Raw genomic sequence first — 21939 nt, 5'->3', positions numbered from 1 at the left:
AAATTTGGTCCATCAGTTTGATGGGCACTGCTAACCCGTAGCCACGTCTCTGCCATGCATTCCACTTTCAGACGAAAATCGAGAAGCTGAAAGCTTTTTTTAACATGCTACAATTTAGTTGGATGTGGTTTGCAATACACTCCATTTAAAACAAGTTCATTTTTATGGTAATGTTTAAACCACTAGTTGACAGCCTGGAAAAAAAAACAGGTACCTATGGGAACATGGTTTCAAAATGGTGGGGTAGGAGAGCGGATGCTTTGGCTTACCTGCCTACCTTAATTCTATCGGTTCAATTGGTTCTTTTTAGTCGGCTAAAATCCGCAGCTTGGCATCTCTTAAAGGCGCCTGGCGGCGAGACGTTGGTACAATATATGAAGACGGAGTTAAATCCAGTTGTGATCCAAATTTGCTGAACTAGTTACAGGGGAGGGAATTTGGTCGTTCAGACCGTAACGTCGATTAAAGATAAATAGTAAGTTTCTTTACGGGGGGGGGGGAACCCTGTAATATACGTAATAACCGCTGTAAATGGTTAGTCGTTGCTTCGATTAGCTGGCTACATAACGATTGTGGATAGCAGATTACTGGTTTGCGCCTAGATGTGTAACATCTTTAAATATATTTCGTATTCGAAATATTGCCTCGAATACGTAAACAGGTAATGCACGCGCCATGTAGCCTTCGAGCTAGCTACTTTACGTTACTTAGCAAGCTTAAGTGTCTCCTACCATAGGTAGCTATCCAGAATAACCAGTAAGCAGCAGAAAATCGTGACTGCTTTGTTCCAAACGAATCCCGCGCGCGTGATATTCGGGGTTATTTTCTTAACGTTTCACTTTTGAAAAGACTTGATGTATCCCGGGAAGCGGAGGATTAGCTGCAAGCGGCACGCTAGCTAACATGACGGCGCGAGCAGCCGAGGACAGCCGCGTGACTAGTTATCCGACTGCTCACGTATACAGCAACTTCGGGCTTTGGTGAGAGGAGGGACACTAACCCGTAACTAGTAAGCGGCCGCTTCACAGAAGACTGTTGGCAAGATGGCTCGGGCCCACCGGTGCTGAGCGAAATCCCCGGACTCAAGTGACTGGGACCCGCTGTCAGGTACGGAGTCCCCGCCGCCGCGGTACAGTGGCGGTCGGGGGTTTATTAGGATCCTAATGCTTCGGCGATACACCTGTGACAACAAGGTCATCAAAAACTGTTTGAAACTCCAAGTCCCTTATGTATAAATGAAATGTGTCTCGCTTTTTTTCCTAAGTCATGTGTCCGGCCAGTTAGCCAGCTGCTGTGCCGCCAGATGTGTTATTTCCTTGCCAAGTTTAATCTTTTTAATCCAAAATGCACACTGCGCATTACGGTAATGCGGGCTTTAAAAATGCCTTGTAAAATGATTTTCTGATTCCATGATAAAGGTCTGCAGTTTGCGCAGTATTTTATCATATATTTATATAAACCGTTTATGCCAAGATTAGGGTCAGCTTTGCTGATTGCTATGATTTGTAAGGCTTGACTTCCTTATGTATATTGATAAATGACCCTCAGTATGCATAACGGCGAGAAATAATAGCATTTAAATGGCATAAAATTTCAAATGATGTCAAAAACTACTGTCGTAGAATATGAATCCAAAGGTTCTTTGGGGGACTTCTCACTGTTGAGAGGTCGGTAATAAAGACGATTGGAAAAGGGATGTTTAGAAAATACTTTTAATTCCTTGTAACTGAAGTTTATTAGGGGCGAATTGTATATATGATATGGACGGTTTATCTTTGACATTTTAAAATAATTTTCTACAAATTTCCATCATAAAGTTAATCCAGGACTTGTTTTGTGCATGATTTATGTGGAATGCCCTAGAAACCAGGTCTTGGGCGTTAGATCTAAACCAGGCTTTTCCTTGCCTTCTCTTCCAGCCCTAATGTCTGTGTCAGTGGAGCAGGGCTGCAGCAGCAGCAGTTGCTCTGGCACCCCCGCTGGCTCGGTGGTGGAGGTGAGCTTCCCCAGCGTGAGGACAGCTGTGTTGGACAGCCTGAACCGGCAGCGTGAGGAGGGCCGGCTGTGTGACCTGTCCATCCAGGTGCAGGGGCAGGTCTTCCGGGCCCATCGCTGTGTGCTGGCTGCATCCTCACCCTACTTTCACGACCAGGTCTCTTTGTGTTTTGATTCTGCCCTTTGACCTATTTTTTCTAGTTCCTGCTGTGGTCAGACCTCAATCACTTTGTCTACTCAGCGTCAGGTTGTTGCATTTACTGGGGTCTTTTCAAATTTTTCTGTATGAAATTGAGAAAATGAGTGATATGCTGTGTTAACGGGCAAATCTCTTCCTTTAGTGTAGGGGTTTCCAGCCTTTTGATTTCCACAGAGCAGTTTGCTTTATACAAAAATTTCGTGGGCTAGTAAAAAGGCCTAGTGTCAATGGATCTATCGGCAGTTTTAGAAATTTAATGTTTCTGTTTTTTCAGGTGTAAACGGAGCATGAGATTGCAAGGGGTTGTAAAAAATTGAAAATATGTCGCTTAGTTTTGGAAATTAACCATCTTCTCTGCAACCCTGCCATGATATTGTAGCTAGGTGGAATTTCTGGCCATACTGTAAAAATGCTATTGGTCGCCTGTGGGTTGATGGAATATTACTGGGGTTAGACCAGTACCCCCAGTTTCCCAACATAATTTGCTTTGCATGTGTTTTCTCCTAGGTGCTTTTGAAGAACATGTCCACGGTCTCCATCCCAGCTGTCATGGATCCCCTAGCTTTTGAGAGCGTGCTGAGTTGCGCCTACACGGGGCAGCTCCGCATGCTGCGCGAAGACATCGTCAACTACCTCACTGTGGGCAGTGTGCTGCAAATGTGGCACATCGTGGACAAATGCACCGAACTCCTCAAAGAGAGCCGAGGGTCTGGGAGTGGCCCTCACGCCGGTGGCACCCAGGGAAACCCTGGCTGCAGCAGCAGCAATAGCAACAGCAGCGGTGCTAGCGGCATGCTAGGGGTCGGGGCCCATGCTGGGGATACCCATTCTGGAGCTCCACCCCCCAGCCGACCGGCTCTGAACGAGAGCCAATCACCCAGCAGCACTAACTATTTCAGCCCTAGAGAGACAGGCTTTGGAGGGGGCACTGCAGCTGCTGGAGCATCAGGAGATGGGGCCACGAACTCTACCCCCAGCTATTGCACTCCATCTGGGGGCGATGAAAGCTTTCTGATCGAAGAAGATGACGAAGACGAAGAGCTGCTTTACCCCAGGAAACAAGAGAGGGGGAGTGGCAGGAGGAAGAAGACAAGCTCAGTTTCTGATCAAGAGGTCGGTGTGAGCGACAGTTTCGGCGTGTCGTCCTATCAGGATGGTGACCCTTGTCCTCCCCAGAAGCGCCCGACCTACAGCCAGCCCAGCATCATGCCTCGCAAGCAGTGGGTGGTGGTGAAGACTGAGCGACCCCAGGATGATGAGCTGATCGTGGTGTCCGGGGAGGAAGGCGGAGAGGAGGATGAGGACAGGGATATGGAGCTGGAGAGAGAGCGGGAGAGGGAGAGGACGTTTAACATATCTGACGTGAGGACCCTCTCTGGCGAGATGGGCGGCAGAGGCGAAACTGAAATGGAGGCACAGGTTAGTGTCTCGCGTTGTGTGAAAATGTCCCCGCAAAGGATGTAGTTCCTCAAGATCAGACCGTCTGTTTTTATTAGTTATTGCTTTAGCTTTGTCATGTTCAGAGTCTAGGAATCAAAATGAGAATTGATGGGAAATCCTACCCTGGAACCAGCCAACATTTGAGCTGCTGAATCTTGATTGAAAATACATGGGTACATTGCAATCCTTTTCAATAACCGCTTATCCAGTAGAAGGTCACAGGGAGCCTGTAGCCAGTACGCATGGGGCAGGGGACATGCTCTCACACACTACTGGCAGGGGACAATGAGGACACAGAGCAAAGGGTAGGAATCAAACCCATAACTCTTGAGGATCAAAGCCGAAGTGACATACAAGTAGGGATCAGAGAGCTGAGCCAGTCTGTGTCCCTGGAGCAATTGTGGGCTAAGTGCCTCGCTGAAAGGCCCAGCAGTTGCATCACTCTGCCAGCTACAAGATTTGTTCCACTGAACTTCCACTCAGATACAGAGACCTAATCCACAGACCCGCACATAGCCCCACTGCAATAGTTGAAAATATAAACAGTACAACTTTCATCTTTGTGACTGTATTCTCTGGCTTCAATTTCTCTTTCCTGTAGGTAGATTACTGCCAGTCCTCTGAAGACTACCTCAAGTTTGACAGTGACCTGATGGATCAGTCAGCATCGCAGCACGCTCACAATACCTCTGGTAACTCAAGTGGCAGAGCAATCTCTGCTTTACTGGGACCCGTTCAGTCTGGTGCTACAAGAGCCCAGCTTTTCCCTATTGACATGCAGGGAAATCAGATCCTGCTCTACAGCCAAGGAACCATGGAGTCCTCCCCTCCGGGTACAGTTGTGGGTGGGGCATCCCTGAAAGGGATGGGATTGGAACATGGTGCCGTCCATCTGTCAGGACAGGGCGGGCTGGATGGTTTAGATGGAACTGGGGGCGGGTCTTCTGGCAAGGTGTTCATGTGCCACTGCGGGAAGACCTTCACCCACAAGAGCATGCGGGACCGGCACATCAACATGCACCTGGACCTGCGGCCATTCCACTGCCCGGTGTGCGCCAAGAAGTTCAAGATGAAGCACCACCTTACCGAGCACATGAAGACACACACAGGCCTTAAGCCTTATGACTGCCACAGCTGCGGAAAGAAGTTCATGTGGCGCGACAGCTTCATGAGGCACCGCTCACACTGCGAGAGGCGCGGAGGCGGCAGTGCCGCAGAGGCGGGGGCTGGCCTGGAGGGGGCGGGCATCATCTCCTCGCCCCACCACACAAACAGTGATGTCAGCCAGAGACTTCCCACCAGTGGAGTCGGTGGCAGGAGCGGAGTCCCTGTCATGTCCCCCCATCATTCCAGTAGTGGCGGCAGCGTGTCCAGCCTGACCATGACAGGTTCAGGGCCTCTGTTAGGAGTCTCTTCTCAGAGCTCAGCACACAGTCTTGGGTCTGCCGTTTTTGGGTTGGGAGGTAACCGTGGCGGTTGTGAGGAGGAGGTGTGTGAGGTGACTGTGAGCGAGAGCAGCGTCACATAGATTTCATTCTGGGCACAAAGATGACAAGCGTGTAAGACAGGAGTCTAGACTTTGGGTTTTCTACGTCATCTGTCATCTTTGTAAGTCAAACATCAACACCCCCATTCGGGGCTCAGTGGCATCCTGGAGGTTGCCCTTTGACTGAAGCACGACGCCCTGGTGTTCTCGGCATGCTTGTCATAGAACGATACCCCATGCGTGCAAATGTGTCTTCACAGTGCTGCCCACCTTTCTGTGACACACTCCTGTCACAAATGGTCTCCTTGAAGTTTATGACCAATGTCACTGTCCCATCCCAGTCAGTGGCAAATCAGTGTTGGTTATTCCTTTTCCACAAAACATGATTCCATTGTCCATACTGTGTGCGTGTGCTCACAGTACATGTTTACAGACTCTTCAGATTATTCAATGTTTTAAAGTTTTTATTGCGGTCTGTTGTAGAAACAGATGGTTGGATGTAGCCCCTTCACAGCATTTGCCACATATTAGCTAAGACAAAAACAAGCTATTAGGGAGTTGTACGTGGAAATCGGAAGCATGCTGATCTTTTCATTTGGAAGAAACTCAGACACATTTGTTTTAAATGATGTCTAGGTTACAGAATCTCTTGCTCTCCTTCGAATCACTCATCGCTGCCTTCTATGAAGGCTGTTCATGATGGAATCACAATGAATATATGAGAAAGGTGACACTGTCCATAAAATAACATAATTAGGGAGGAATCGTAAGGAGGCTTAAGATGCATTTCAGGGTTGAATTTCCTGAAGCCACCTTTATGCTGCATCATACGTAAGTTCTATCTTTCAACATAGATCTTATTGACGACGTAGCGTTAAGAAGGCTTCAGGAAACACCCCAGTCCATTATTGTCTCACAGCTCCACATCACACCCATCAGAAATTAAATATACCTGAAATTAATTATAAAGAACATGGTTCATGCAGCCAATCAGATGTGAGGATTCATTTTAGATTAAGTGCTGGCTTCTGGAAGTTTTCCATTCACATACTTGCCTTGGTCATGAATGAGTGTTTGTGTCTGGATTGTGTCAGTCTTCAGAAAGAAACTGAATGGGCTAATACTAATATAATATTATTTGGGGAAAATTTTGAGGTTTATGTACATCAGATTTTACATGGCATATTAGTCTTGCTTTGGACTAATTGCTGTTTTGATAATATGTAAATACTTAGAGCGATCTAGAAATATTTATGTTTGACAGCAATTTTGACAAAACAGGTAAAATGGAGAAATTTTGCAGACACTATACATGAAATCCATTTGCCTTACTGGTACTTAGACACATTGAATGAGTGGAGAATACAGATATTAGAGGTAAGCAGTGCAACATAATTATCCTCACTGGCTCAAAACGGCATAGCAGAGTGAAATTTAATATTTTGACACACATGATACAGGGAAGTATTGGTAGATATCTATAAAAAACCATTTTGTAGCATTCCTTTCCCAATTTCTTCCAATATCCAGATGTCTATGTTAATTGTAGTCATTTGAAGAGGCTCATGGAACAGGTGTGCTGGAATGTGGCCATTTGTGATCCTGGATCCATTTTTTGGCCACACGTTTGACATGTTGGATGCTTAATTTCCCTACAATGTGGTGTAGAAGTGAAATACATCGGCACTCAAGGAATTGGCTGATGTTTAAATGTACAGTTCCATTTTCAAAATGCCTGGGGGGAAAACAGTGAAAATTGAAAGAAAGTAGTATTTTAGTTTAAGATCTTAAAGAAAAATTACCGTAGCCGCTGCATTTCTCTTGTAGAAAGAAATTAGTCCTTTTTCATTGGATTGTTTGTTGTTAACTGCTATACAGCTGTGTGGATTTTAACTTGCATTTGTTTATACAGTACTGCAAAAGGACACTACATATTCATCATTGTGCATGTGTGAGTGACTGGTATGTGAGTGTGCCCTGCGATGGGCTGGCCCCCCATCCTGGGTTGTTCCCTGCCTCATGCCTATTGCTTCCGGGATAGGCTCCGGACCCCCCACGACCCAATAGGATAAGCGGTTTGGAAAATGGATGGATGGATGGATATTCATCATTACACAAGCCTATTAGTGCCACACTATGGGCATCAGTTAAAGTTCTCAGACTAACTGGAAATATAGGCATCCGTGTTGTCGTTGCTAACCTCCATAGAAGCGTGAGATGGGAAATAAATAATCTCTGTCACAACTGTCTGTTGATTCCACTTCCTTCTGTTTAAGGTATTGTCATCTTTCTGGTCATTGCTGAGTGTGTTTTGATAGAAGCTTTTTTTCCAGAGATATTGCTGAAGAGCCTGTGGTAAGGAAACTAGGAGAATATTTCTGTATCCATTAATTCATGATTTTCTTGCAGTTGGATTCGTTTGTTGGCTTGCATCTTAAAAAGTTTGTGCTTTTGATACAATGAGGATCTCTACTCTAATGAGGGGTTATGTTCCATCATTATGCACTCTAAATTAGGCAATGCGCACGAACCCAGGGATGCACGCGGTATAGAATTCGTGATTTGTGTTGGATTCCCCGAAAAGCTCATAAGTCACTGTGGCTCAGACTGTAATGGAGATGAGTGGTTTTTGTTCTCTAGATGAAAATGAAAAGAAACACCATAACCGGCTGTTTGCATTATTCAGTAACCCCACAGCGTGTCCCACGGAATCAGAAAGAGTTTTAGAGTTTTACAGTCTCTACATAATAATCAATTAGTAGCTAATTAGTCTGGGCAATTAAGAGCTTGCCCAGATACATTATTGGCTTGCACATCAAGGCTTTACGTTTTGAAAATCCTGCATAATTATCACTTTACGGCTGACGCACCAGCAGCTCAGTGACATCAATCATATTCACTTTTTACAGATGTGAGCCCAGACACCTACACATAAGCATCTCCATGGTTACAGAACTAGTTGCTATGGTAATTTTTAGTCACTATGGAGACAGTGCCACTCACTTCAGTTGGCATCAAGTTGAAGTGGCAGCTGTAAAGGCTTATGTAGATTCAGGGTGACAGATGACTTCATGGAGGTTGATCCCTTTGCCGTGGTAATTAAGGTTTCACATTGTGTCAGGTTAATGGTATTCATTATTGTTATAAATATGTTGCCTTAGGACAGAGTGGCTTTAATTTGAAATAATTCATGTTGAAGTCACACGTTTTCTGTTACCTAGCCAGAGCTTTGAATTTTCACCAGACATGAAGGTGATAACACTGGTGTGAGGTCACATTATTGCCCTGTAGACGACACAGCAGACTCACTGCACCCTGTTCATTTCTCAGCAGTGACACCTTAATGACACATCTACTCAACAATGTAATATATCCAGTCAATCTGCACAAATGTGTCAGGGATGTGTTAACATTAATGCAACTTTTGGCATTTCACGTTTCCAAAATCCCTCACTTTTGATATCAAACTGTAATTTCCATTTGGTTCTGATGTATTTTGTTGTTTGTCAAAAGGCAATGCATGTGCGATGACACAGCAGTTTCATTACTTTGACCAGACTGCAGGGTTGAAACTAAAATGTGTATCTCTTTTGAATATATAATTTATGCAAATAACTTGCAGTTTAAATTGAGATGTGGGGCACTTATGAAAGTGCACACCCACATCTATACATAATTCAATAGAGCATTAAGCTGACGAATCATACTGAAATCTTAACCCTTTTAAAGGTCAGTTAAATGCATAGCAACTTTTTAGTGGGTTTCTTCCAGAGAACAGTCAGAAGAGGGAAGATGGTGAGATGGCTCCACCTGCAGGTGGCGATACTCCCCCGTCGAAAAAAGTGAAATATGACTATAATATGGCAGTGGTATCTATAAGGGAATTGTGGGAAAACTGCTATGGTTACTATTTCAATTTCAGAGTACCAATTATCCTCTAATTAGGTTTTTAATAATACTTCAACGTGCCATTAAAAAATGTACTATGCTGTCAGTATTCCTTAACTGAGTGCAGGGTCATAATGAATCCAGAGGACCAGCAAGGCGAAAAGCATGGAGACACCAGTCTTACTAATCCAGTGTTACTGCAAACCGTCACACATGACGAGCCTTTGCTTGCACTGTAAAGTTTTCTTTAATTATGTGCAAGCATTTTTATTTATATAACAACTCCAATTTGCATAAATTCAAAAATTTTCATAATCAACTGCTCCTAAAATTTTTTCGTAATGTTTTTAAGTTTTCAGATTCAGCTAACACCCTGTAACCATACAGAACAACACCCTGCTTCAACTGCCGTATGAAAATATTCTCATCGCCTGGATCTATAAAATAATTTAGGTGGTTATTTCACATGAAATGCTGTGCAGAGAAAACTGATGGGAGATTACTTGTTAGCATCACTTCATGCAGACAGGAAACAAGCCTTGACTACCGACTGAATTCCAATCAAATAATATTAACTTTGTTTATCCTGTTAAGCATATGATTGTACATACCATTTCTGTCTATATAATTTATATGTATGTTACAGTCAGAGTTTTTATGTTATCGGTGGTACAGTGAGTAACACTGTTGCCTCATACTTCCAGCTTGGAGATCCTCTCACCATCCAAAAACTAACTGGTCCATTTTGTGTGTTGTTTGCCCTGGAATTGACTACAAATCATCTTTGACCCTGCATTAGAAAGGTGTAGGAAAGTGTTTGAAAGATGGAGTGATACTTCGTAGTTCCATATAGATTCACTGCAACATTAACCTGACTTACCTGTCTGCGTTCACGTAATTGTCATAGTTTAGAATCCCAGCCATATATAGTGTCATGGTTGGTGTCCTTGTGATATTTCACATGCTGTAAAACTGAAAGATATCCTGATAATCTGGGTCATTCCTACTAAACTTGCTTATGAATTTTCCATTAATATTTTCTGCATTCTTTGCCCATCTATATAGGTGTACTAGTTTCATTTTGTACTAAATTTCTGACTGTTCATCTTACCTTTATTGGTGGAACTGAAATCTTGAACCCCGTATCTCCTATATGGAAAGGCTATCAGAATCAGTCAGTAAACAAGCATATTAACAAACATGTTTATTCATTTTCCCTCGTTTCCACAAATGACTACAAAACATACAATACATTATTACAAAACATGGGTTCCCCCACCTTCTGCTCTAAAGACAGCCCACATCTCCTGAGTTATATTGTTTTAATACATATACTGCTGAAGCTTGAGGTCTGCAACAGCCACATTTTCTCTCAATTAATTTGTATTCTAGTCCAGTGTTTCCCAGTCCAGTCCTCGGGGACCCACAGTCAGTCCATGTTTTTGCTCCCATCATGACCCCCACCAGACAGTCCACATTCCTGCTCTCTCCCAGCTCCTACCCTCCTACCGGGAGCTCGGAGGGAGCAAAAACATGGCCTGACAGTGGGTCTCCAAGGACTGAATTGGGAAACACTAGATTATCCATTTTCTGATACTGCTTGTCCCATTCAGGGTCATGGGGGTTCTGGAGCCCCAGAGACTACGGGCACAAGGTGGGGAACAACCCTGGTTGGAGCACCAATCCATTGCAGGACGGGCACGCGCACACACACGCTCACCTGGAGGGGGGAAGGGAGCCAGAGTACCCAGAGGAAATCCCATGACAACACGGGGAGAACATACGAACTCCACATGGAACCCTGCCGGACACTCAAAACCCAAGTCCCAGTGGTGTGAGGCAACAGTGCTAACCACTGCACCACCCCCACACTAGACTAGTCCATTAGATATGATTCAGCACTGATTTTCAGTAGTTTACAAGTTAATTTAATTAACATTGGTTTCAGATAAGAAAAAGTCCCTTTATTTTAGGAAAAAACACTTCTGTTTGTGGAATTCAAAATGAAGAAAAAGTCCTATAACTCCAGCATCAGATTTTATTAGCATTGTTGGCTTCTTTAATAAGCTGACAAACTCCTGTAATGATGAAACAAAGATGGTGAAAAAGAATGAGCCACAGGTGGCTACATAGCATATGGAGAAAAGCTCATGAGTTGCAAGACCCTAAAGATCAATGCTGGGATTCCATCTCCAATCAGGCTGTGCTAAGTGATCAGCAGGTCTTGTCTCGGTTAAAAGCCTCCTCTTCCCTCTAATTACGCAAACCCTGCTTGAACTGGGGAAGAATCTAAGTTGCAAGTGATCTCATTTGCAACAAAGGAACCCAACAGTCAAATAAGTGGAGGAGAAACCAGCTGTAAAAAGTCCCCACAAAGACCCTTTTCCTGTCCCCATAAAAAAAAAAAAAAAAAAATTAAAAATCTAAATTTTTAAAATAACCTGAAATGTGAAAAGCTGCTCCGAGTCCCGCCTTTCCCAGGATGTACAGCCAGCTGGATGTCAATGTCAGAGGCTGAAGTCTTGGCATTCACTCACACGCGGACACCCATGCCACGACTTTGGCGCTACTAGCTCGTTCCGACCGAGGAGTGACTGCACAGGGAGGGGGGGGATAGGGCTGAGGCCCATTTGCCTCTAGGGGTTCCTAGCGAGGGAAAGGTCAGTCAGAGTCTGACAGCACGATGACCTCGTCTGGGTCACACTGCGTCGCCACGTTGACCTGAAATTGAGACAGTTACAGCTTTCACTCCTTTGACAGAATTAAGGGGTTATAATCAAAAACACCTCAAGGAAGACAGAGAGGCTACACACAGAGGATTTAGCACATTGATGAGGCCACGCTTATGCCGCATAATACAGAGTACCTGAAATGAGGCACAAAGGTTGCAAAGAATTTCTTGCTGACAGAAGAGAACAGATCCACAGAGATTCCCTGCTACATTTGCAAAGGAGTAATGAGGAGTACCTTGTTTCTCTTAGGGGGAGGCGTGGACTGTGAACTGCTGACCAGTTCCTGACAGGGGCTGTCTGCACAGGTGGAGTCTGCTTGTTGAGGGCTGCTGCTCACCACACCCATATCCAGGGGGATGTCGTCATCACTGGCAATAAGGAAGACAGGAGGGGGGCTCAGATCTTAAAGGTGCACAGTCTGTGCAGCATCAAGCAAAAGTGGGTATGATACAGGATGTGACATTTTGCTTTAAGATAATGTTGGTGCGATGATGTTAAAGAATAATGTAAATAAGGAATAAGTCACAAGTAGTTTACCTTTAAAATAATAGATATTTGAAAACTACATATTTTTTCTTGTCCAAGCCACTCAGGAGTGGTGAAATTAATAGCACACATTGCAATAAATGCATATTATAATATTGGCCTTTTAGCCCAGTAAGCTAATTCTGACGTGTACTAATTAGCGATGTTATAAAATGCACTGTAATATTTTTTCTACCTTTGAAACCCGTTTGAATGCTCTCTGTCACTCATACAGCTTTTCTCCTATTTACAAATTTAAATTCTGACAATCCACAGTTAAAAACAAGCGAGTAAAGCTGAGAGGTCAACCCCACCCACACTGTACCTGATCTGATTTTTGTACTGCACAGTTATAATTGAAATGAAAGCGATATTTTTTTACACCAGTATAACCCAACCTTAACATCGGTATAAAGCTACGACTGCTCCTCTGTGCTGCCATCTTACAAAATAGATGCAAATATGGCCATTCTTTAACTTAGAATAACTTCTAAGTACCTTAAATAAAAGATTTATGCATTTCCATCCTTAATGTTCAGTCCTTACCTATCCACACATGCCCGTTTGTGGCTGCCATTGAGGGCACTCTGACCACTTGACCCCGTCATCCTCTTCCTTTTCCTTGAACTAGGAGTCTTCATAATTGCTTGAGGGCTTGGTGGCAGGGGACTGCAAGTGGCTGACCTCGAGTCATGTGGTGGGGATAGTGAATGCTGATTGGATAAAACCATTGCAGGTGATGAAGGCAAAGAGTGTGGATTCGCCATGAGGGAAGAACAGGTACCAGTTTCAGTGTCCAGGAAGGAGGAAGGCAGACAGACCTCTGCGCCTGAGCTTGGTGAAGCAGCTATCAAATGGTCAGGTGAAGCAGATTTGCTGGCGACAGTGAGCGAACACTTGTCCGGATCCACAGCTTCTGATTGGCTGGGGCTAACTGGAGGGGTGGAGCCATCCTTCCCCTCCTCTTTGGCACTTGGTGGGCGTTCTTCACCAACAAGGCCTTGACAACTGCTCACCGATCGGCTGTCTTCCTCGCCGTTCAAATCCACATCCTCGGGGCTAGTGGACGCTCCAGTTCCCCACTGCTGCTGTATATCACTCTCATCGGTTGCCTCCTCTTCCTCCTCCCCTCCATCCTCTTCATCTGAAACACCCGACAGCAAATCAGAATGTCTACAGCAGCATTTTGGACACATATGTAAGGTGGCTATTAAAAGCTTAAGTACACGGAAGCCCTAACAGAGCCTTTAGACTTAGGATAGGATCACAAACTCATGGATTAAATGTCAGAGTCAGGAGCTCCTGGGAAACGTTGCATTGGTGGCGGAGATTCTGAATTACCCGGCTCCTCTGGGGACTATATGAAAAACAAATGATGGGAACTGTATCCTACTAAACGTTATTTGAAACCAGATATGCCTTTAATACTTTTGACATAATAAATCTAACCCAAACATTTATTATTGTTGTTATTTTGCTGTTGTCATTCTAATTATTATAATTTCTTCTTATAAGAATTATATTATTATTAATAGTACTAGTATTAATTACGATGATGACGACAACATTATTTAGTGCCCACTTTGATCCCAAGTGACAAACAAGTGAGGAAATCTTGGGCTCAGAGAGTAGGGCGTCAGCGTAGCCCTGGAGCAGTTGGGAGCTAAAGACCTTGCTCAAGGACTTAATAGTGATATGATTACTCTGCAGGCTTTGGGATTCAAACCCGCAACCGTCGCAGGCACAAACCCATGACCCTTTGAGCTACACACAGATCATCAAGCAAGTAATGACTGGCGAGTACTGCTTGTGTGAAACAATGCAAAAAAAACAGGACGGAAAAGTACAAGAAATCAGGAGGTCTGTGTAGCATTTAGAGCAGCAGTCAGTTTACAATTGCCGTAATGCCTCTCCCACCTGCTCCCTCCTGTGACTGGCTGGCCGTTAGCTCCTCCTCAATGTCTGGGTCAGAGGATACCTCCTCTTCTTCGTCGTCATCATCTTCCTGTCCCTCGCTCTCTGCCACCTCGCCGTCGCTCTCGCATCCCTCGTCCTCTTCCTCGCCCTTAGTCTCATTCTCAGCCGACGTGGCCTCCTGTTTGTCGTCAGGTTCCTTCTGCAGGGTTAGAAAGACCGGCACGTGTAACTCTGTGGCGTCACAGGAAGCCTCACGGCGACGGCGGTGTAATCGGGGCCTGGATCCCGGCCCCAGCCCCCCATCCCTCAGGGCCGCACCTCCTTCTTCAGCTTCTCCTGCCGCTTCCTCCTCTCCTGTTCCTCCGAGTCGTCCTGCTTCAGGGCGTATTTGGAGACGACTTCTTCAAGCCGGGTCAGCGCCAGTTCCCTGTTGGAGCGCAGCTTGCGAGCAAGGACAGGGTCAGAGAGGGCGGGGTCCAAGGCTGGCAGGTCAGAAAAGAGGGTGGGGTCAGAAGCTGACAAACACCGTTACCTAACGACGTCTCCACCCAAACTACATTATTCCTGCGACATCATGCGGCCCGTGGGCTTCGTACCAGGTTTGTACTCGTCGGTCAGGTGACTGCCGAAGTTGTACACCATGTCCAGGTGTCGCCTCTCCTGCAACCGGTTGCCCGTCTCGCGGAAGCCATCCTGGGCGATCTGAGTCACCTGCTTTTGGCTGAGCAAGAGGCCGTGCCTCTCGTTGGCCCGCCGCACCAGCCGCAAGATGTCCGCATAGTCAGGAGGGTTCTGTCGGGACTCCAGGCTGTTTATGAAGCGTTCGATCTGGGGTGGGGTGGGGTCAGAGTGCTCATTAGTCATCCCCCATTTACCCTTCATCCACCCCTGGTGACCCCTGCTAGGACACTGATTTCCTACTGTGTTTCACTGGGCCGGTGCTGTGTTTGCAGTCATAAAAATTTAACCAACACCCTTCAGATTTAAGAATTCAGCAGTGTTGTAGTATACAGGGCATAACAGGGCAGAGAAGTCAAACATAACATAATGAGTATTGATAAGTATCGGATATGGAAAAGCAGCATCAGTATCGTTAGCCGTATCAATAAAATCCCAACAACAGCCATTCTTACTTTCACACACAAGTACACATACATACGTGTGTGTGCTTCTGCAGGCCCTGTAATTGTCTAGAGCAGTGTATCCCAACCTGGTCCTCAGGACCCACAGATAGTCCACACTTTCCCTCCCTCCCAGCTCCCGGTACTGTCTGCTGGTCCCCAGTGACCAGACTGGGAGACACCAGTCTAGAGTCACAATCTGGCACTTAGCTAGGACACACCTTCTTGTTGATCTCGGGGTAGCGGGTCCCTGTGTACGACACCTTCTGCTCGATCACCCTCCCCGTCAGAGTGTTGCAATCCTTCAGCTCGCACAGCTTGTCGTAGATCTTCATCATCTGAAGTGGCGAGAAGGAACCAGAATCTGTCACTCCCAGAATGCACTGCTGTCACATGAGCACTGCGGTAGTGTTCAGAGAGCACCATATGCAGGTGGGGGGGGGATTCTCCAAAGCAGATATGTTCTTACAAAGGAGTAGGAGAGATTTGTAAAGACACAATATTATTTAATAGCTTGACTTACACCATCACTCAAAGCAACGTATTTTATAATCACTAAAATATTAAAGTCACACTTCCCATTTACACAGGTAAACCCCCCACGCCTATATCCCCCACCTTGCGTTTCAGCCTATGCTCCTGTATGTAGCTGGAATCGTCTTTCACCATGTCGTCCAGACTTATCTCTTTCTCCTGCAGCCGGCGAATCTCCTCGTAATATACCTTCAGCAGGTTCTCCAGGTATGCAATCTGCAGGAGGGATGGGGGACGAGAGAGAGGTGTACCTCTGTACCTGATTGGGGGGGTGATTCTGAAAGGCTTTAACGTACCAGTTTAATTCATCTATACATACAAAATGTACAAATAAGTACATTCATATTTTTACATGCATCCATCCTTCCATTTAGGACAGGCTTACGATGGGCACAGGGGGACACCCTGGACAGGATGCCAGTCCACTGCAGGGCACAGTGGCTGGCGCACACACACACACACACACACACACACACACACACACACACACACACACACACACACACACACACACACACACACACACACACACACACACACACACACACACACACACACACACACACACACACACACACCAAAGCATTATGCAGTTTAGCAAAGCCAGTAAGTCTAACTGTGTTCTTGGACTACAGAATCCCTGCACCAAATGGTGGGATTTAAACCTACGGATGGTGTACACCGGCTACAGGCCCACTGACCACAGGCAAACTGACCTGTCTTTTAGAAGCCTTTACTGTTTTTTTCTGTTCTGCGGGCTCAGGTGAGGGGGGGCGTTCCTCTTGCGGCTGCTCCGCCCCACCGGGATCCCCCTCGGCGGCGGATTGCACCGGAGTGACGGGCAGCCTCCTCCTGGCGGCATGCTGCTTCAGCACGGTGCACAGCTCATTGATGTAGACGAAGGTCTTGGAGCGGCTGGTTTGGGTCCGCGTCAGGCAGCGGCCCAGCGTGTTGCGGAACTCCACCGAGGCCAGGAAGTCGGGCGAGGCCTTGGCGTGTTTGGCCTGAAGGAACGTTATGACCTCCGGGTGGTCCTCCGTGAGAGTCTTGCAGTACTCCACAAACTAGGGGGGAGGGACAAACACAGCATAATAAGGCAGAGATGTGCATGAGGGCAAGAACATCAATGCAAAATAAGACATCTGTTTCAAGAAAAACCACTTCCACAAAATATGGTGCCCTAACATAAAACAGGCCCTTACATTTCCACAAGTATCACAGGGTATGCTAGACCTGAACTATAAACTCCATATTCATCTCTCCTACAAAATCTTTAAGAAGCTCAAGTCTTCTGAACATCACACTCAAAATGAAAAAAATGAATTCTGCTGAAACACTGCTGAATTTTCTAAGACAACTGGAGATGCAAAACAAAGATGCTAACCTTAGGAGCAAATGACTGGCTACGGTCCTCAAATTATACCCTACTGAAGAGCGTGTGTGGGTTCTTACATTTACATTTACTTATTCAGCAGATGCCTTTATTTGAAGTGAAGTACAGCTTAGACACTTTGTCGATCACGGGATTTGAACTGCCGACCTTCTGATCACAGACACAGAGTTCTAACCCACAAATGGCCCTTTTTAGTCTAAGTGTAATACCACTGAACACTAATATCAGCAGTTGTCAACTGAACTGAGCCCTCTAGTGGGGAAAAAAAGCTCCAGGACGGTTTCTTCCACCAGGTCATCAGGATGCTGACCTCCAACTAACATCAGCCACCCCCAAGGTCACCACCTCCACTCCCCATTGCACTAGTGTATGTCTCTGGTTTACTAAATTGTACTTGGTTCACCTTCAGCCTGTCTCTTTCCTCTAAGGTGTATGGTATTTATATTTTAATGTCTTGTATTGTATCACATATGCACAAAGGAAATGGTATTATAAGTAGAGCGTATACCTTTGTAGATTTGTTCTGTGTACAGTTTGCATTTCTTTCATGTACTGCACTGCTGAGAGGAATTCATGACCCTAGACTTTCACTCACTAGTTCACTTGTTTTATTGATGTGACAATAAAAGGGATTTGATCTGAAAAGACGCTGTGGGAGGTCAGCATGTAACTCCTGGTTTAACTTAGCAATGGAGAGCTAAGAGCGATGAGCTAAGATTTAGCAGATTTTCTCACTCACCTCCGTAAAGAGGTTCTGGTTCTCAATCCGAAGGATGGAGCTGTCTCTCTGGGCGGATGCGAAAGGTGACGTGGTGATGTGGGTGGGGGCAGGCACAGAGACTCGCGCGGATCCTGACTCGGCAGGCACAGAGACTCGCGCGGATCCTGACTCGGCAGGCAGCCGAGACGAAGCAGATGAGGTGCGCGAACGAGCCGTTTCCTCGTCCTCTTCGTCCAAGATCACGATACTTTCCATCACGTTGCCGTCTGCTGCCATTCGCTGGAGGAACTGAAGACGTTACAAATACCGCAATAAGGTTTCAAAATTCTCTGCATATGTATACAACTGTTGAAAATGCAGGTCATAAACAGGAACTGTCCAGGGATACCCACACAACAACAAGCATGGTCATACAGTGGATCGATCGAGTCGTCCGAAAACACGGGATAATTCCATTTTATTTATATTGTATTAGTACGGCACCTGACATGGGGCCGTAAAAAGGGGGAAGCAAAAACAGACCTGATGGAATTATCTTTACACCTCAATTACAGTTCATGCATCAAATATCTTTTTTCCCCTTCCATTTCCATATTTCTGCATCAGAAAATTTGATCACTAACCAATATTTTTTGTAATATCACCAATGCCAGTGGTGAAACTTGCACTTATTAGCAGAATAACGTTACTTCTTTTTATTCTGTGGAAAACAAAAGATCAATCTGCTGGCCAGATGTAAGAATGAATTATAAACATTGCAGGTCATATAAATAAAAGGCATTCTGCCGTTTTGATCACAATCGATGCCCCCAGTAACCAACAAATAATTATAACAAAACTTGTTCGTCCTCCATTTTTTTTGGTTGATAAAGGTCCCATTTCCTAATGTGTGGTGCAAAAAGTATAATCAAAAAGTGGCCAGGAGTTACAGAAGTCCCCGGTCAAAAAGTCCCCAGGACTTCTGTGTTTCAACCAGTTTCAAGTTAAAAAGATTTACTTGCTGTTTGCACATGCACAGGCTGTATGGGTACAGTTTTGGAACTTTGTCATGAAAGCACCTCAAGGTAGCACTGGTGCTTGCAGTCAACCAATCACCAATGTTTATTGGGCAAGAGAAAAGTACCTACTCCTGAGTAGCGAGTAAAAAAATAAAAATAAAAAATAGGTTTGAGAACTAAAATCAAGACAAGTTCCTGTAGTGAGAATGTGAGAACCTCCAGAATTCTGAAAAAGGTTCCTGAGGTGGGAAAGCACCTTATTAAAGTGTTGGTCTAGTGCAGCAACTGTTCGGCAGGTAGTTCCACCAGTATACTCACAAATCTCTTCCGAGCAGCTTCTGAACGTCTACTAGCTTTGGTACGAGGCATCTAAGAAAAGAAAAGAAAAAAAAACTGTCCATTTCCAATAATACTACATTAATGGCCTATCAAATTGTGCCTGAGGAACTATTCTGACGCAGTAACAATAAACTATAATAATACTGGGAACCACTGATTCAGGTTTTCCACTTTGTATTGTTCTGCCTAAAAATACATCCCTATTTTCTCAATTTCCAATGGATATGGACACAACATCAAATTGCAAATAAGCCTACTTCAGATGATAGCATTTCCCAGGATGCTATCATGATGCGATTTACAGACAGGATATGACATGCACTCCATGATAAATCACTACACAGGTAGCACATTCATTATAAACAACGTAAAATACATGCATGCATGAATATATTAAATGATGCAATTACGTATTGAGGCAGCGCCATAGATAAACCAGTATTTGAAAGCAGGGTTAATTTTTTTTAATGAGCACCTTAATGGATATTTTATTTTTATTTACTTGAGAGAATAATCATTTGTATTTACTTTTAAGTAATTTAACTTTTTAATTAGCATGCTGTGGCAGTATTGACAGCAAACTTTTTTCAGGAAACCACTATTTAATAAAGAAAAAAAAGAAGCAATTTATGATTTGTTTCTTTTATCCCCACTTCACCAAAAACGTACCGAACCGTGATTTTAAAAACCGAAGTATGTAGTGAACCATGAAATTTGTGCACCTTTACACGCACTTAAGAACCCAGGAATCAGAACACCAAGTTGTCCAGCAGAATGTCTGTCCACAGGTATCAACATAAATGTTCGTTACAGTTTTTCTAAACCACAGTAAAGCCAGTAGACAGTAAATTCCCTTAAACCATTTCTTCAGTTACCAAAAGAACCTCTTTTTTCCATAAATTCCAAACACTACTGTTTGCTTTTAGCATATTGCAAATTTGTTGCAGCTTTTGTGGAAAAACTCTGCATACAAATCCCTCCATAAAGCACATTTAGAAAGCACTACTACACAATACAATTTACTTAAGTTATCCAAACTTGAACTCACAATGAACAATGAACACACAACTCTCCAAATGAAAACACTGACAAGCAAAACTGTTCAGAGATGTTACTGAACATTGGGATGAACAGAGAGGACACAGGTTCATTTGTGTGCTTTGGAACAATGGAGGAGCAGTGAGACCTCAGTGTGTATGTTGATGCCCCCATGTCCCACTCTCGCCAGTATGAGGGAACAATTAAAAAGGCCAATAGGATGTTGGGTTACATCTCTAGATGTGTGGAGTTTAAGTCAAGGGAGGCGATGCTACGATTATATAATTCCTTGGTAAGACCCCACCTAGAATACTGTGTGCAGGTTTGGCCTCACTCAAAGGAGACTAAGGGGGGACATGATCCAGGTATATAAGATTCTAACAGGTCTCAATGCTGTTCAGCCAAATGGCTATTTCAATATTAGTTTAATTATTAGAACTTGTGGCCATAGGTGGAAATTAGTGGGAGAAACTTTAAGAAAACACTTTTTTTTACACAGCGTGTAATTAGAGTATGGAATGGTCTTCCTGCTAAAACCCTGGGTTCCTTTAAATCAGAGCTAGATGAGATTTTAAGAACTCTGAGCTATTAGTTAAGTTCTCCCCAAATGAGCTTGATGGGCCGAATGGCCTCTTCTCGTTTGTAAAAATCTTATGTTCTTATGAGGAAGGCACTCTGTTTGCAGACATTCCACCAGAAACTTCCATCAAATTGTCAGCAGCTCCCTGATACCTGCCAATGATACACAATGTTCCAAAAATCTCTTTCCACGTTTCAGTAGTGGTAAAATTACCTAGCAATAAGTTTTACAACTGCATCCGGCTGTAAATTCCCCCCATCAGATAGATATATATATATATATATATATATATAGTATTACCATAATACCAGCCAAGCATTTGGCCAGTACCCCCATCCACCCTGAAATAAGTATCCTTAAGGTGGGATGTTTGTCACAGACACGAATGTAGTAGTATTGTATTTAGTCATCTGAAAACTGATTGTAAAATCACTGAAGAAAAACAACTTTGTAACATTTCAACCAGCATCTGGACAACAAGATACGACGATTTTCATGTTTCTTACTTAACTATGGTTAACCAAACAGCCAGTTACTGATGGTCGATCTAAAAACGAAACCAGCCAGTTACTAGCTACGGGTGTTCCACAAAGCAAGTAGCTGGGATAATTTAAGATAGAAGTCACAATTGTATAATAAGAGTTTAAGCAAGGGGAATTCCTGTTGGATAATCATGACTTTTATCTTAAGTTAACCCAGCCAACTGAGAAATGTTGCTTTGTGAAACACGCCCTGGTTAGCTAGTTGTTAGCTCTTCAGCTAGAAACAACCTATAGCTAGCTAGTAAACAAAACCTGTAAATGTACATAGCTTCCCAATTGTTACCCCGCGCGAAGCAACGCGTTCAGTCTTATGACAGCAATATTTTAACTGACAGAGTAGAACAGTTGTTAATGAAAACAGTACACAAATTCTCAAGATAACTTACCCGCTCCAGTCGAGAAATCAGCCTCTGAACTTTCCCAGTACGAAACATTCTGACCTTCCATTGGCTGCCTTTCAGTAATCGAGTTCTTCATTGGCTAATTCCTTT

General features: G+C 44.3%; 2 protein-coding genes across 6 annotated transcripts; one reads left to right on the top strand and one right to left on the bottom strand.

The window, feature by feature from the left end:
* Positions 1 to 2: 2 nt before the first annotated feature.
* zbtb22b (zinc finger and BTB domain containing 22b) lies at positions 3 to 7364 on the top strand. Of its 2 annotated transcripts, XM_048992982.1 has the most exons (5): positions 3 to 475; positions 966 to 1107; positions 1920 to 2152; positions 2702 to 3613; positions 4236 to 7364. In XM_048992982.1, exons 3-5 carry the CDS (start codon positions 1925 to 1927, stop codon positions 5160 to 5162), a joined length of 2067 nt encoding a protein of 688 aa, XP_048848939.1. In that variant the 5' UTR covers positions 3 to 475; positions 966 to 1107; positions 1920 to 1924; the 3' UTR covers positions 5163 to 7364. The 2 variants fall into 2 exon arrangements, with proteins under 2 accessions (XP_048848939.1, XP_048848938.1); XM_048992981.1 differs by having other exon boundaries at positions 3 to 1107.
* A 2833-nt stretch (positions 7365 to 10197) lies between these two features.
* daxx (death-domain associated protein) lies at positions 10198 to 21903 on the bottom strand. Of its 4 annotated transcripts, none has more exons than XM_048992978.1 (13): positions 21835 to 21903; positions 19268 to 19318; positions 17970 to 18239; positions 16554 to 16901; positions 15922 to 16053; positions 15525 to 15641; positions 14779 to 15010; positions 14501 to 14664; positions 14183 to 14381; positions 13087 to 13409; positions 12812 to 12978; positions 11976 to 12108; positions 10198 to 11729 (listed from the first exon to the last, which is right to left on the bottom strand). In XM_048992978.1, the coding sequence occupies exons 1-13, from the start codon at positions 21880 to 21882 to the stop codon at positions 11670 to 11672; spliced, it is 2244 nt and encodes a 747-aa protein (XP_048848935.1). In that variant the 5' UTR covers positions 21883 to 21903; the 3' UTR covers positions 10198 to 11669. The 4 variants fall into 4 exon arrangements, with proteins under 4 accessions (XP_048848935.1, XP_048848934.1, XP_048848933.1 ...); XM_048992977.1 differs by having other exon boundaries at positions 12812 to 13409; positions 17970 to 18094; positions 18128 to 18239; XM_048992976.1 differs by having other exon boundaries at positions 12812 to 13409.
* Between the last annotated feature and the right edge of the window lie 36 nt (positions 21904 to 21939).

Source organism: Brienomyrus brachyistius, chromosome 23 (assembly GCF_023856365.1).
Source record: "Brienomyrus brachyistius isolate T26 chromosome 23, BBRACH_0.4, whole genome shotgun sequence".
NCBI lineage: Eukaryota > Metazoa > Chordata > Actinopteri > Osteoglossiformes > Mormyridae > Brienomyrus > Brienomyrus brachyistius.
This window is presented reverse-complemented; position numbering and strand designations above follow the sequence as displayed.

Bases quoted from the DNA above. Each gene is read 5' to 3' on its own strand.
- daxx (XM_048992976.1), bottom strand. From the start codon at position 21,882: ATGTTTCGTACTGGGAAAGTTCAGAGGCTGATTTCTCGACTGGAGCGG. The intron at 19,319-21,834 runs GTAAGTTATCTT...TTCTTTTCTTAG, and splicing joins TGATTTCTCGACTGGAGCGG to ATGCCTCGTACCAAAGCTAG. The intron at 12,109-12,811 runs GTAAGGACTGAA...CCTTATTGCCAG, and splicing joins AAACGGGCATGTGTGGATAG to TGATGACGACATCCCCCTGG.
- zbtb22b (XM_048992982.1), top strand. From the start codon at position 1,925: ATGTCTGTGTCAGTGGAGCAGGGCTGCAGCAGCAGCAGTTGCTCTGGC. The intron at 2,153-2,701 runs GTCTCTTTGTGT...GTTTTCTCCTAG, and splicing joins CACCCTACTTTCACGACCAG to GTGCTTTTGAAGAACATGTC. The intron at 3,614-4,235 runs GTTAGTGTCTCG...TCTTTCCTGTAG, and splicing joins AAACTGAAATGGAGGCACAG to GTAGATTACTGCCAGTCCTC.